This window comes from Etheostoma spectabile, chromosome 13, assembly GCF_008692095.1.
Source record: "Etheostoma spectabile isolate EspeVRDwgs_2016 chromosome 13, UIUC_Espe_1.0, whole genome shotgun sequence".
In the NCBI taxonomy this organism is placed as follows: Eukaryota; Metazoa; Chordata; class Actinopteri; order Perciformes; family Percidae; genus Etheostoma; species Etheostoma spectabile.
Genome location: NC_045745.1, coordinates 10,858,833 through 10,870,431, shown reverse-complemented (window position 1 = coordinate 10,870,431; position 11,599 = coordinate 10,858,833). Strand labels below are relative to the sequence as shown.

The window sequence follows — 11,599 nt, the reverse complement described above, 5'->3', positions numbered from 1 at the left end:
TTTATTAACCTGGCAATATAGTTTTTACTTGAAGGTTTTGGTTTTTATTTGGTTTCAGTTTACTCAAAATGTTTTTCACTGCTTGATTTAATTTAAGTTTCAGTTCATTTTAATCACATGCACACATACAGTACATATGCCATGGGTCTCTATGACGACAAAAAAACATTATCAATTACCAATTATCAAACCATTACCAATCAGACAAATGACATGATTCCCGGGGGGAAAAAAATATTAGCTTTACGTGTTATGTAATGTTATTAGGATGGACAAACAGATGGTGAAGTACAGTAATTCCCTGCCCATGCAGGTATAAAGACGTAGGCTATACAATGTTGACTTTCAATGCTTTTTGTTTTGCAAATAAATATTTCTTTGAAGTTAAAATGACATTTGTTTTGTTATTGCAAAAATAAAATGCCTCCCAGTTTATGCTGGAATAGCATCCAGAAACCCAGTATAAATATGTGTTTTGAGAATAGATGAATGGAAGATAAAACAGGTGCAGCCTCCTGCTCTACAGTCTTGTGTCGTCTTCGGCTTTTGTTGAGGCAACACACTGTGTGCAGCGACTGTATCTGGTAAAAACAACCTTCAAATACAAAACACAACTTATCTTTTAGACATAGGGGTCACATTTTGAACTTTAGTCAAAAAATAGCTTAGCTAGACAATGCATATGGGTAACAGGTAATACTCTTAATGTCAGAGGATGTAATATGAATAAATAAATGGAAATTAAAGCCAGGCAGTTATATTAGCATTCTTTGTGAACTACATGTTATTCAAATATTACATCATTTAAAACTAATGGCAGCACTGTCACCGCTGTACAGAAAACTTTGGACTTTACAGGTAAAGAGGAATCTTTTGATATTTAGTGCATTAACCATCAAAAAGTAATTGTGCCTCGGACTATCTTTAATCTTTAAACTTTTATTCTGAGTTGTTTTTCTTTATTAACTGCAGCAGTATTTTAACGTGGCATTGTGGCAGACTACGTGCACATTTTAAAGGGTTGGTTCACCCATATACAAAAAAGACACCAAGTGTTATATAACTTTTTTTGAGTTGAATGGTGGTCGTCTCGCTCTCCCCTGTCGCCTGTGAGCGCCAAAACCACCGTTGATACAGCTTCATAAAGTATCGCGTTATATCAGGTCTCACCATGTAACAAATTGCTTCACAGCACTGCACACACACGCCCATTCAGAAACTGGTTAACAAGGAGCGATGGAGTTTTTCCCACTATCGTCATGAGCCGGCAAAAAAGGAACAGAAAGCTAGGAAAGCATCGTGGGACGAACAGAGGAAGAGGAAACAGCAGACTGACAGCGAGGAGTCAGACACAGGTAAACAGAGGAGCTGCCAAATATGCCAAAGCTGTAGGGGGGCTATGGAGAAACCTGAGACTTTATTTGTCCATTGTTTATTTCTAAACAATGTATAAAAGGCTCCATTACCTCGTACCTCACGTTATGGCGGGTCTCTGTTGGAAACAAAGACAATGAAAGAAATGGACCAAGAGATCACGGTTACCTACAAAATATGCATGCTCAATGGTTTTCGTCAGCATGCAGCAATGAATATTAGAGCTACCGTCTGTATGATCATGTGTATTATGCTTTGTATATAAAATATTGCTGTCATCAATTTTTCATAATGAAATGAGTGTGTTTGCCATTTTCATCCTGCTACGCTCTGCTGTGCCCTGCTACGCCCTGCTATGTCCGCACTGCTGCTTGCTCTGGAGTAAACTACCACAACTGTTGGGTCCTTGTAAATTATGGAGTGTGGTCTAGACCTGCTCTATCTGTAAAGTGTCTTGAGATAACTCTTGTCATGAATTGATACTATAAATGAAATTGAAATTGAAATTGAAATCCTGTTGCTCCGATAGCTGAGCGTTACTGCGCAGCCTCCAACGACGCAGTGACGTGAGCAACCTGTCTGAAAGTTGTAAGTCTTCTGGTAGCTGTGCAAAGAGAAATCTCAATCATTCCCAATCTTAGCATATGTACAGTATATGTTAGGAGATAGCATAGGCACAGGCTAATCATTGCTAGCTAAAATGCTGGCTAACATTAGTAGTTAAACCTAAACAGCTAACGTAAGTAGTAACCGCCAACGAGCTTCTCCTGACAATACGATGATTTGTCAACTTTGGCACATCAAGTTCCTTGGTTATGACGCAATCATTAGCCTATTTTTACCAAAACGCCGGCTACAGAGCCATACTGTGAGGTATAAGGTAATGGAGCATTTTATGCATTGTTGTGTTTCTTTAGAAATGAACAATGGACAAAGCTTTTAAATGCCTCAGATGTAAAGTTATTCGCTGTCGGTTGGAAACAACAGAGTCACATTGTCCATTTCTTATAGGCCTATTGTCTTTACCAAAACTGCATAGCGCCCCTTTAACAGGTTTCATTGGGAATATGATCTGTATTATGAAGTAGTTCCCGTGGGAACTATTTACGATAAGATCTGTGAATTATTCACAGTTAAAGAAGACAAGTTTCCCCGGTGAATGGCAGCTACATTGTTTTTAAAGTTTAAATGTCATCAAGGGTTTCTTTTGACAAATTGAAATTGGGAAAGTGACATTTTTACTTTGAAGGATTCCGTCCAGGAAGCATTTTTGGCTGAGATGGCGCATTTAATTTTGAAAGATTTGGACCGGAAGTTATAATGTTGTCGCTGCCGAGCGGAACCCAAACCAGAGGAGAGTAAAAGATGAAGTAAAGAAAGACGTTTGTGTGTTTGTAATAACAAAGAGGAGCCTGGGACCATTTATTTTGGATGTTTGTTTGATTTGCGGTTGTCAGAGATGAGCGTCACGTTGGATATAAGACTGAAAAGAGCGAACAAAGTTTACCGTGAAGGGGTAAGTAACGTTGGCAACAGTTAGCTTAACGTTAGCTAGCTAGCTAGCTAACAAGCTGCTTCTACCTGCTGTTTATTTACCGATACTGTCATAGTGTTTAGCGTAACTGTTAATGTAAAATAGTGTATTATTATTATTAGTGTAATGTATTAGTAAGCTAGGTAGTCAGCTAAGAGGCGTCTTCCTCTTGCACATGACCAGCAGCTGATGGCTGTCACCAGGAGGACAACTCCGACAGGTTGATAAATATATCAGCAAGTACAAGTACAAGTCTGAGGCACTTGCACTTCTATTAAGTATTCACATTTTATGCTACTTTATACTTCTACTTAACTACAGTTTGAAATCAACTATTGTACTTTTTACTCCACACTACATTTAGATAGATAGATAGATAGATAGATAGATATGTAGATAGATAGATATGTAGATAGATAGTATGTGATAGATAATAGATATGTTAGATAGCTAGAGATAGATCTGGAGAAGTCGATATGAGATAGATCGATAGCTAGTAGATAGATAGATAGATATGTAGATAGATAGATATGTAGATATGTAGATATGTAGATATGTAGATAGATAGATAGATAGATACTTTATTCTTCCCAAAGGAAATGTTAGGCATCCAGTAGCAAGACAACCATAACACAACAAACCCATATACACACATATATAACACACACTTAATAAATAAAAATCATTCACAGAAATGCAACAACCATGAAAGATACTATGGTAGACTGTGAACAGGACAGTAGGTCATAATTAAATATTAACTATAATATAAAATATAAACATAATAACCCATAAAGTGACTGAACAATATACTGTATAACAGGGAATAAGTTATAAGATGTAAGATGTAGATGTTATGACCACTATCCAGATTGTGTAGGAGGGTTAATATAGCCTATAAGACCATTAAATTAAATGTATTTAGATGTTACTTGTCGTTAAGACAATAAAGCGACGAACACAATAGTAATATAATAAATACATTATTCTGAAATGGGCCATTATAATTTCAGCTTAATAAGTACTTTTATTTTTGTTAATTAAAGTGTATTGCAAGATGCAAAGACTTTAGTACTTTTACTTTTATATTTTTGTTTGTATATTTTGAATGCAGTGCTGTTTTGTGTGCAGGAAGTGGTGGCCGGGGTCATCCTGCTGGTGTGTAAGGAGGCGCTGCAGCACCACGGCATCTCCCTGAGCATGGAGGGGCTGGTGAACCTGCAGCTCAGCTCCAAGAGCGTCGGCGTCTTCGAGGCTTTCTACAACTCTGTCAAGGTTTGCTTTTCTTGGGAGCCTTTTGTAACATCTGGCCAGAGACTGCAGATGAAAACTTGCCTTTTGGCTAAATGTGGCATATTTCATGACATGTATATATGCACTGTCCCTATCAGATAAAGCTGAAATAAAACAAAGATAAAGGTGAGCTAAAGTCAGTCAGAGGCTCTGCAGTTTAAACGGATGATTTCCATCCTAATAATTACATCCGAACCTCACTGATCTACACAGATAAATTAGATTAATCATCATACAAACAGAATAGCAAAGCAAAGAAATCTGTGGTTGTAGCTTCTTAATTGTGATGGTTTTCTATTTTGTATTCAGTTTTATATCAGTGGAAGCTGAAAGGTGAATTAATAATGGGAAATATCACATTAATGGTTAATGAAAAATAAATCCTAGTTACAGCCCTTTTTATGCCATTTTATACTTCTACTCCACTACAAGTAAAAAAATACTTTTTCTTCACTACATTTGTGTGTGTGCACGGGACGAGTATCAGCTGGGACGTCTAGTGATTTGTAATAATTGTTGAGGTCATCTGTGATCTTAATCCCATGCGAATCTGCCCCGTCAGTAATTTATCAAGTAGAAATTCCTTGATATTTGATAGTTATGTTTGCACACAGTCAATGAATTGTTGCCCATATTAATCAGACCCCCCCGCCTGCCATGCTTGCAGCCCATCCAGCTGATCAGCAGTAACATCGAGGTGGCCAAGGCAGGAAAGATCCCAGGAGGCAAGACTGAAATCCCCTTTGAGTTCCCTCTGAACACGAAAGGAAACAAAGTGCTGTACGAAACCTACCACGGCGTCTTCGTCAACATTCAGGTGAGTGAGTTGGGGGGGGGTTGAATCTGCTGTTACAAGAGCTGGCTAAGAAATTCCTGTTTATGAGCATGTTTAGTCCAGAAAAAGAAAGGACAAAAAATACATTTCGTACCGTAATAATAGGGGACGGTGGTCTCTATGTTCCGGTCTTTTTACTCACTTTTATAAACGGAGAAGGGAACAAACTCAACACTCTTGTAGTTTAACTACTTTTCAAATAGCCGATTGGTCAGGGGATAGGACCTGAACAAATCGGGTTACGTTATCTTGCTGCTTTAAAGGGTTGGTTCACCCATATACAAAAAAGACACCAATGGTTAAATGACTTTTTTAACTGCTCCAAAGTTCACTGTCGGTCTGGGTCTGTATTTACAGTATCAAGCTTCTCAAAGTGCCGTTTTAACCTTATGTGCTGAGAATTCATGAAATTCCCAGGGGCTTGATAAACACGGTCCCAGGTTGTTTAGGCCACACCAGAGTTTGATTAAACTGAACCAAATGGGTTAGGTGAGAAAACATCACTTTCAACGTAACCCACCACTGTAATCTAATTTCCACAAACAGAATATTATTAAAAGGGAACTATGCAGGTTTTAGCTTAATTTGCCTTAACTGAACAGCTTCAGAGTCATTGGAATGTGTAGGAGCCATTTGTGTCCACTTTTCAGTTAGATTAATTAGTCATTTATTTTAGCCACTTGGGGGTATTGCACTGGGTGTGACACGTCACTGGGAATTAGGTATATTTCCAGGCGTGGTAATCAGTGAGGGAAAGGTGTGGATGGCGGGGATAACTGGAGGCTTGTATCATATGGATGAGCCGACAGTGTTGTTGTCATTACTTAAAATTCCTCATGGGGGCGACAAACTACACACTATAGCTTTTAAGAGAATGAAAAAGACATGAAATGCAAAAAAAGAAGCTGCGCAGCATTTGATTGTTGATTAATTACAATATCAACGTTATAAAAGAAGCTTTGAACTACTTGGTACAGCCCTTGTTCAAATAGTTGTGGTACATTTCAACTTCCTGTCAGTAAATGGTCCCGTTTGTCTTCTCCTCAGTACACCCTCCGCTGCGACATGAAGCGCCCCCTGCTGGCCAAAGACCTGAGCAGGAACTGTGAGTTCATCGTGCACTGTCAGGTGAGTGAGACACATTTCATTCAGATAACCTACTGTGGGGATGTGAATAAGACATTTTAAAGCCGTAAGACAAGTTTGTGTTGTTTGAACCAACATCGTATTTGTCTTCCTGTTAGTCGCTGTTATTTAACTAATGATTAGATTAAAACCTCAATGATTGTCACAGATTAATTAGATTTATCAGCATTGCAGCTTCTGAAATTTGTTTTTTTGTTTTATGTAATTGTTAACTGAATATTTTGGGGTTTTGGTTGAACAAGACATTTGAAGAAGTCACTTTGGTCTTATTGACTTTATATATATATATATATATATGTTGAAAAACCCTCAGATGAGATGTTAGCTGTGTATAAACTCTGTGTAATTTCTTGTTGTAATTTGTTGATTTTCAGCCTCAGAAAGCTAAAGTTGTCCCCACTCCCGTTCAGTTCACCATCACTCCAGATACGCTGCACAACACCCGGGAGGTGAGAAATAAAGTTCATTTTATTGCCTCATTTTGTTGATTAACTCACCCAAAACAATATCAAGTGTATGAAGTACTCGCCTCCCTAGGCTCCGAGTGGCTTGTATCCACTCATGGGCTCATGACAACTATTTTTAATAAACCAAATATATATCTTTGTATTGTTCTTTAACTGTTCTTTAAATCTTTACTGAAACAATGACCCTGCTTGCCGTCTTCAGAGGAGTTTACTGCCAAAGTTTCTGGTCCGAGGCCATTTAGACGCCACCAACTGTGTCATCAGCCAGCCGCTGACCGGAGAGGTGGTGGTGGAGAACTCCAACGTCCCCATAAAGAGTATTGAACTGCAGCTCGTGCGAGTAGAGACCTGTGGTGAGTTCCTGCTGTGAGACGATTGGATTTCAGAGCTGCTGTTTGTTCGTTGTTCTCCTGAGAGTCCGCTGTGTTCAGGTTGTGCTGAGGGTTACGCCAGAGATGCCACGGAGATCCAGAACATCCAGATAGCGGAAGGCGATGTCTGCCACGGCCTCCCTATTCCCATCTACATGGTGTTCCCCAGGCTGTTCACCTGCCCCACGCTGGAGACCACCAACTTCAAAGTCGGTCAGTGAAGACTCCCAGTCCGCTTCAAGTCCCAAGTCCACTGGTTCCACTGGGAAATGTAAAAAAACAGGCTGTAAACGGTGGTGCACAAAGTACTTCTATCTTTTACTCAAGTAAAAGTACTTAAACCAAAGTGTAGACCCGGGGTCTTCAACAGGGGGTCCGCGACCCCTAGGGTGTCCGCGGAGGTACTGCATGGGGGTCGCGAAAGTTTTGGTTGATTAGACTTTTTTTTATATCCCCCCCCCCCCCCCCCCCCCCCCCCCCCCTCCCCCCTGCAATTTTTTCCACTAATTGAAATGTCTTTAAATCCACATTAACATGAATTCAACACACTGTAGTAAACAGATAAATGGAGGCAGAAGATGTCTTTCAGTCATCAATGCACACATGGCGCTATAGGACCAGTTTGATATAACACAATGTTATACAATATATATAATTAGGGGGTCCCCGCTCCATCTCGCCATCAGTTTGGGGGTCCTTGGCCTGGAAAACGTTGAAGACCCCTGGTCTAGACATAATGTTAATTTCAAAGTCCTGCATTCAAAGTCTAACTTTAAAAGTATAAAAGTATAAGCATCAAACCATAAAGTACCAAGTAGTAGTACTCGTGCATAACGGCCTGTTTCAGAATAAAAGGCGTGCAGTGGGATTCTGTTAGATTTGAATCATCTGAAAAGGACGACCGTTCACTCACTGATCAGCCCACGGACTGAATGCTGCTTTTTATTATATTTTTCGAACATGCCTTGATTTTAATGACTTTTTTTCTTTTTATGAGATTGTAGACACTCTATACTATGACTTTTTTTAAACGCTTTTCAACATACTATGACTTTATTTATTTTTTTACATTTTTTGACATACAATGCTAAGACTTTTTTTTTTTTTACTTTCTTTTGACAGATTATATTTATGACTTTTTTACTTTTTCAATACTATACTGTGAGTTTTTTAAACCTTTTTTTACATACTATACTATGACTTTTTTTTTAACATTTTTGACATACTATACTATGACTTTTTTAAAGCTTTTTTAAATTCTATACTATGATTATTTCTTTTACTAAATTCAACATACGACACTATGACATTTTTAAACTTTTTTCAACATACTTTACTATGATTCTTTCTGATTTTTTTTCGACATAATATACTATAACTCTTATACTTTTTCGATACTATACTGTGTTTTTTTTAACTTTTTTTGACATACTATACTATGACTTTAATGACGTTTTTTGACAGACTATACTGTCTTTTTTATTGCTTTGTTTGACATACTATACTATGACGATTTGACTTTATTCAACATACTTTTCTATGGCTTTTCGGTGATTTTACATCATACTATCCTGACTATACTGCCCCTAAAGCCAATGGTGGAAAATTCGTTTTTTTGTTGTTGTAGGACAGAGCCAGGCTGGTATGTTTCCCAAAATGAATGAATTCCACCTTAAATAAAGTACCAATATTTCAGATTCAGATATTTGATTCAAGCACTACTCTTCGCATGACGTTCAGTGTTTGGGTCCTTTTTTTAGAGTTTGAAGTCAACGTTGTCATCGTGCTTCATGATGATCACCTCATCACGGAGAACTTCCCTCTGAAGCTGTGCAGAATCTGAAACCCTGAAGTCACGTCAGCACTGGATGCTCCAACAACACAAGGACTTTCTCTTTAATCCAGTTTCTCTAATTATGCTAGTTATCGGATTTTATAAAGGAACCAGATTTTCTGCCAATAACATACATGAATATGACCAAAAGTGTTTGAAATTATGCCTTCGTGAAAGTTGTATTTCAGTTCAATAAATGATATTTGTTGGAAGTATTTATTTTTGCAGCCCATGCTAATCAGTGTTATTATGCAAAGTCTTTAAAACAAATCTACAATTCAAACTTTAATGTATTAGTTATACCTAAAAGTGCTGATATTCACACAATCACAACTCAACGTACATCTTTTAAAAGGGAAGGAATTATATTAATTAGTGACAAACATCAGGCAGAGTTGACTTTTTACTTTTTTCGACATACTATATTATGATTTTTAAACTTTGACATACTACACTACGACTTTCTTTTACGTTTTTAGACATACAATACTATTACTTTTTACTTTTAACGTACTATACTGTGACTTTTTTTTACCGTTTTCGACATGCTATTCTATGACTTACTTTTTTCAACATACTATACTAAGATTTTTTTACTTTTTACGATATACTATACAATTTTTTTACTTTTTTTGATATACTATACAATTACTTTTTAAATTTTTTTACACAATGTTTTTTTTTACTTTGTCAACATACTATACCATGACTTTTTTCAATATACTATGACTTATTTTCTTTTGACACAATACACTATGACTTTTACTTGTTCTGACATGCTATACTACAACTTTTACGTTTATCAACATACTATGACTTTTTTTGACATGCTACACTATAATTTAACTTTTTTGACATACTCTGACTTTTTTTTACTTGTTTTGACATACTAGACTATGATTTTTTTACTTTTTTCAACATACTATACTTTTAATTTTTTACTTTTTTCGACAAGACTTTTTCAAAAAAAGTAAAAAAGTCATGGTATAGTATGTCGAAAAAAGTAAAAGAAAGTCACAGTATATACTTTTTGATATACTATAGTATGACTTACTTTTTCCGACATGCTATAATAGGATTTTCTTTCACGTTTTTCAACATACTATGACTTTTTTTTTTTACTTTTTTCGAAATACTATGACTTTTTTTTGTGGACATAATATACTATGACTTTTACTTTATCCAACATACTATACTATGACTTTTTTTTACTTTTTTCAATATACTATGACTCATTTTCTTTTGACTTAATATACCACGACTTTTACTTGTTCCGACATTCTATACGACTTTTACGTTTTTTGACATACTATGACTTTTTTTTTTACATTTATCGACATACTAAGACTTTTTTTAAACTTTTATTTTTAGACCTACAATACAATAATTCTTTCTTTTTGTTTTTTTTGACATACTATACTAGGACTTTTACTTTTTTTTTAACATACTATACTATTTTCTTTTTAACTTTTTTTTTAACTTGAACTTCATAAATAAACCTGATTTTCTGTTAATATACATGAATGACCAAAAGGGTCAGAAATTATACACTTTAAAAGTCTTAAAGTCTTATAAGTTACAAACGTGACAAACCTCAGGCAGAGACAAGTTCAAAACAAGACGTTTTGTTTAATCAAAGGATAGAAAATGAATGTCTTAACATTTAAACGATACAAAAATCTAATTGATATAGAGTATAATGAAATAAGTGATTTAAAAAAAAAAAAGAAGGTAAAAGCAGACGAAGGAAAAGGGTTAAGACATCACGGAGCTTGGCGTCTCCTGGCGGACAGCGCGGGGAAATCATCATGCAGCAACGCGTGCTCTCTGCAGGTGGGACAGGTGCTCTGCTCCTTCAGCCACGACCGAATACACTGAAAACACACACACACACACACACACACACACACACACACACACACACACACACACCACCCACCCACACACACACACACACACACACACACACACACACACACACACACACACACACACACACACACACACACACACACACACACACACACACACACACACACACACACACACACACACACACACACATTAATTAACACCAGCAGCACAAAGTGACAACAGCAGCCACTGGCTAAACATTAACAACAGCTTGTGATACCTCAAGGACGAACAAAAGGTACATTATTAAAACCACAAAGTTTAATTCAGTACTTTTTCAGGGTCAAACCTGTCAAAATACTTGTCAAAAGGGGCGGAGATGGCGCAGTGGATATGACACATGTCTTTGGTGTAGGAGATCTGGGTTTGATTCCCACTGTGATACATCAACCAACGTGTCCCTGAGCAAGACACTTAACCCCTAGCTGCTCCAGAGGTGTGCGACCTCTGATGTAAGTCGCTTTGCATAAGGCAAGGCAGCTTTATCTGTAGAGCACATTTCAGCAACAGGGCGATTCAAAGTGCTTTACACAAAATCAGTTAAACAGATAAAACACAAGTACAAACAGTTAAAAATTATAAGCATTAAAAACACATGAATAGACGGTTAAAAACAAAATAGAAACATTAGGACACATAAAACACAAGAATAAAAGTTACAGTGCAGCATAAGAAATGTAATTGTTTCAGAACACATCTACTGTTCCCCGCTTGGGGAAATTATGTCACTCAGTTCTGTCCCTGACAGAAGGAAAATATCTGTGATATTTTTACTTTTAGCTTTTATCTGGCCCCTGGAAGCAGATTTTTGTGCACTTTTCCAACAGTGCG

General features: G+C 37.0%; 2 protein-coding genes across 3 annotated transcripts in view; one reads left to right on the top strand and one right to left on the bottom strand.

Annotated features, from left to right (window-relative positions):
- The first annotated feature begins 2,623 nt into the window (after positions 1–2,623).
- The window catches only part of vps26c (VPS26 endosomal protein sorting factor C), a 13,122-nt gene continuing 4,146 nt past the window's right edge, over positions 2,624–11,599 (top strand). Inside the window, exons 1-8 of one of the 2 annotated variants that reach the window (XM_032534693.1) lie at positions 2,624–2,890; positions 4,040–4,183; positions 4,869–5,018; positions 6,084–6,164; positions 6,557–6,631; positions 6,852–7,002; positions 7,081–7,233; positions 8,781–8,891. In XM_032534693.1, coding sequence (XP_032390584.1) covers positions 2,834–2,890; positions 4,040–4,183; positions 4,869–5,018; positions 6,084–6,164; positions 6,557–6,631; positions 6,852–7,002; positions 7,081–7,233; positions 8,781–8,863 — 894 coding nt within the window. In that variant the 5' untranslated portion in view covers positions 2,624–2,833 and the 3' untranslated portion in view covers positions 8,864–8,891. Of the gene's footprint in view, positions 2,891–4,039; positions 4,184–4,868; positions 5,019–6,083; positions 6,165–6,556; positions 6,632–6,851; positions 7,003–7,080; positions 7,234–8,780; positions 9,055–11,599 lie in introns of those variants that run through there. The other variant, XM_032534692.1, reaches the window with a different exon arrangement.
- ttc3 (tetratricopeptide repeat domain 3) overlaps positions 10,464–11,599 on the bottom strand; it is a 27,826-nt gene continuing 26,690 nt past the window's right edge. The window contains exon 46 of the mRNA XM_032534668.1: positions 10,464–10,728. Coding sequence (XP_032390559.1) covers positions 10,618–10,728 — 111 coding nt within the window. The 3' untranslated portion in view covers positions 10,464–10,617. The remainder of the gene's footprint in view (positions 10,729–11,599) is intronic.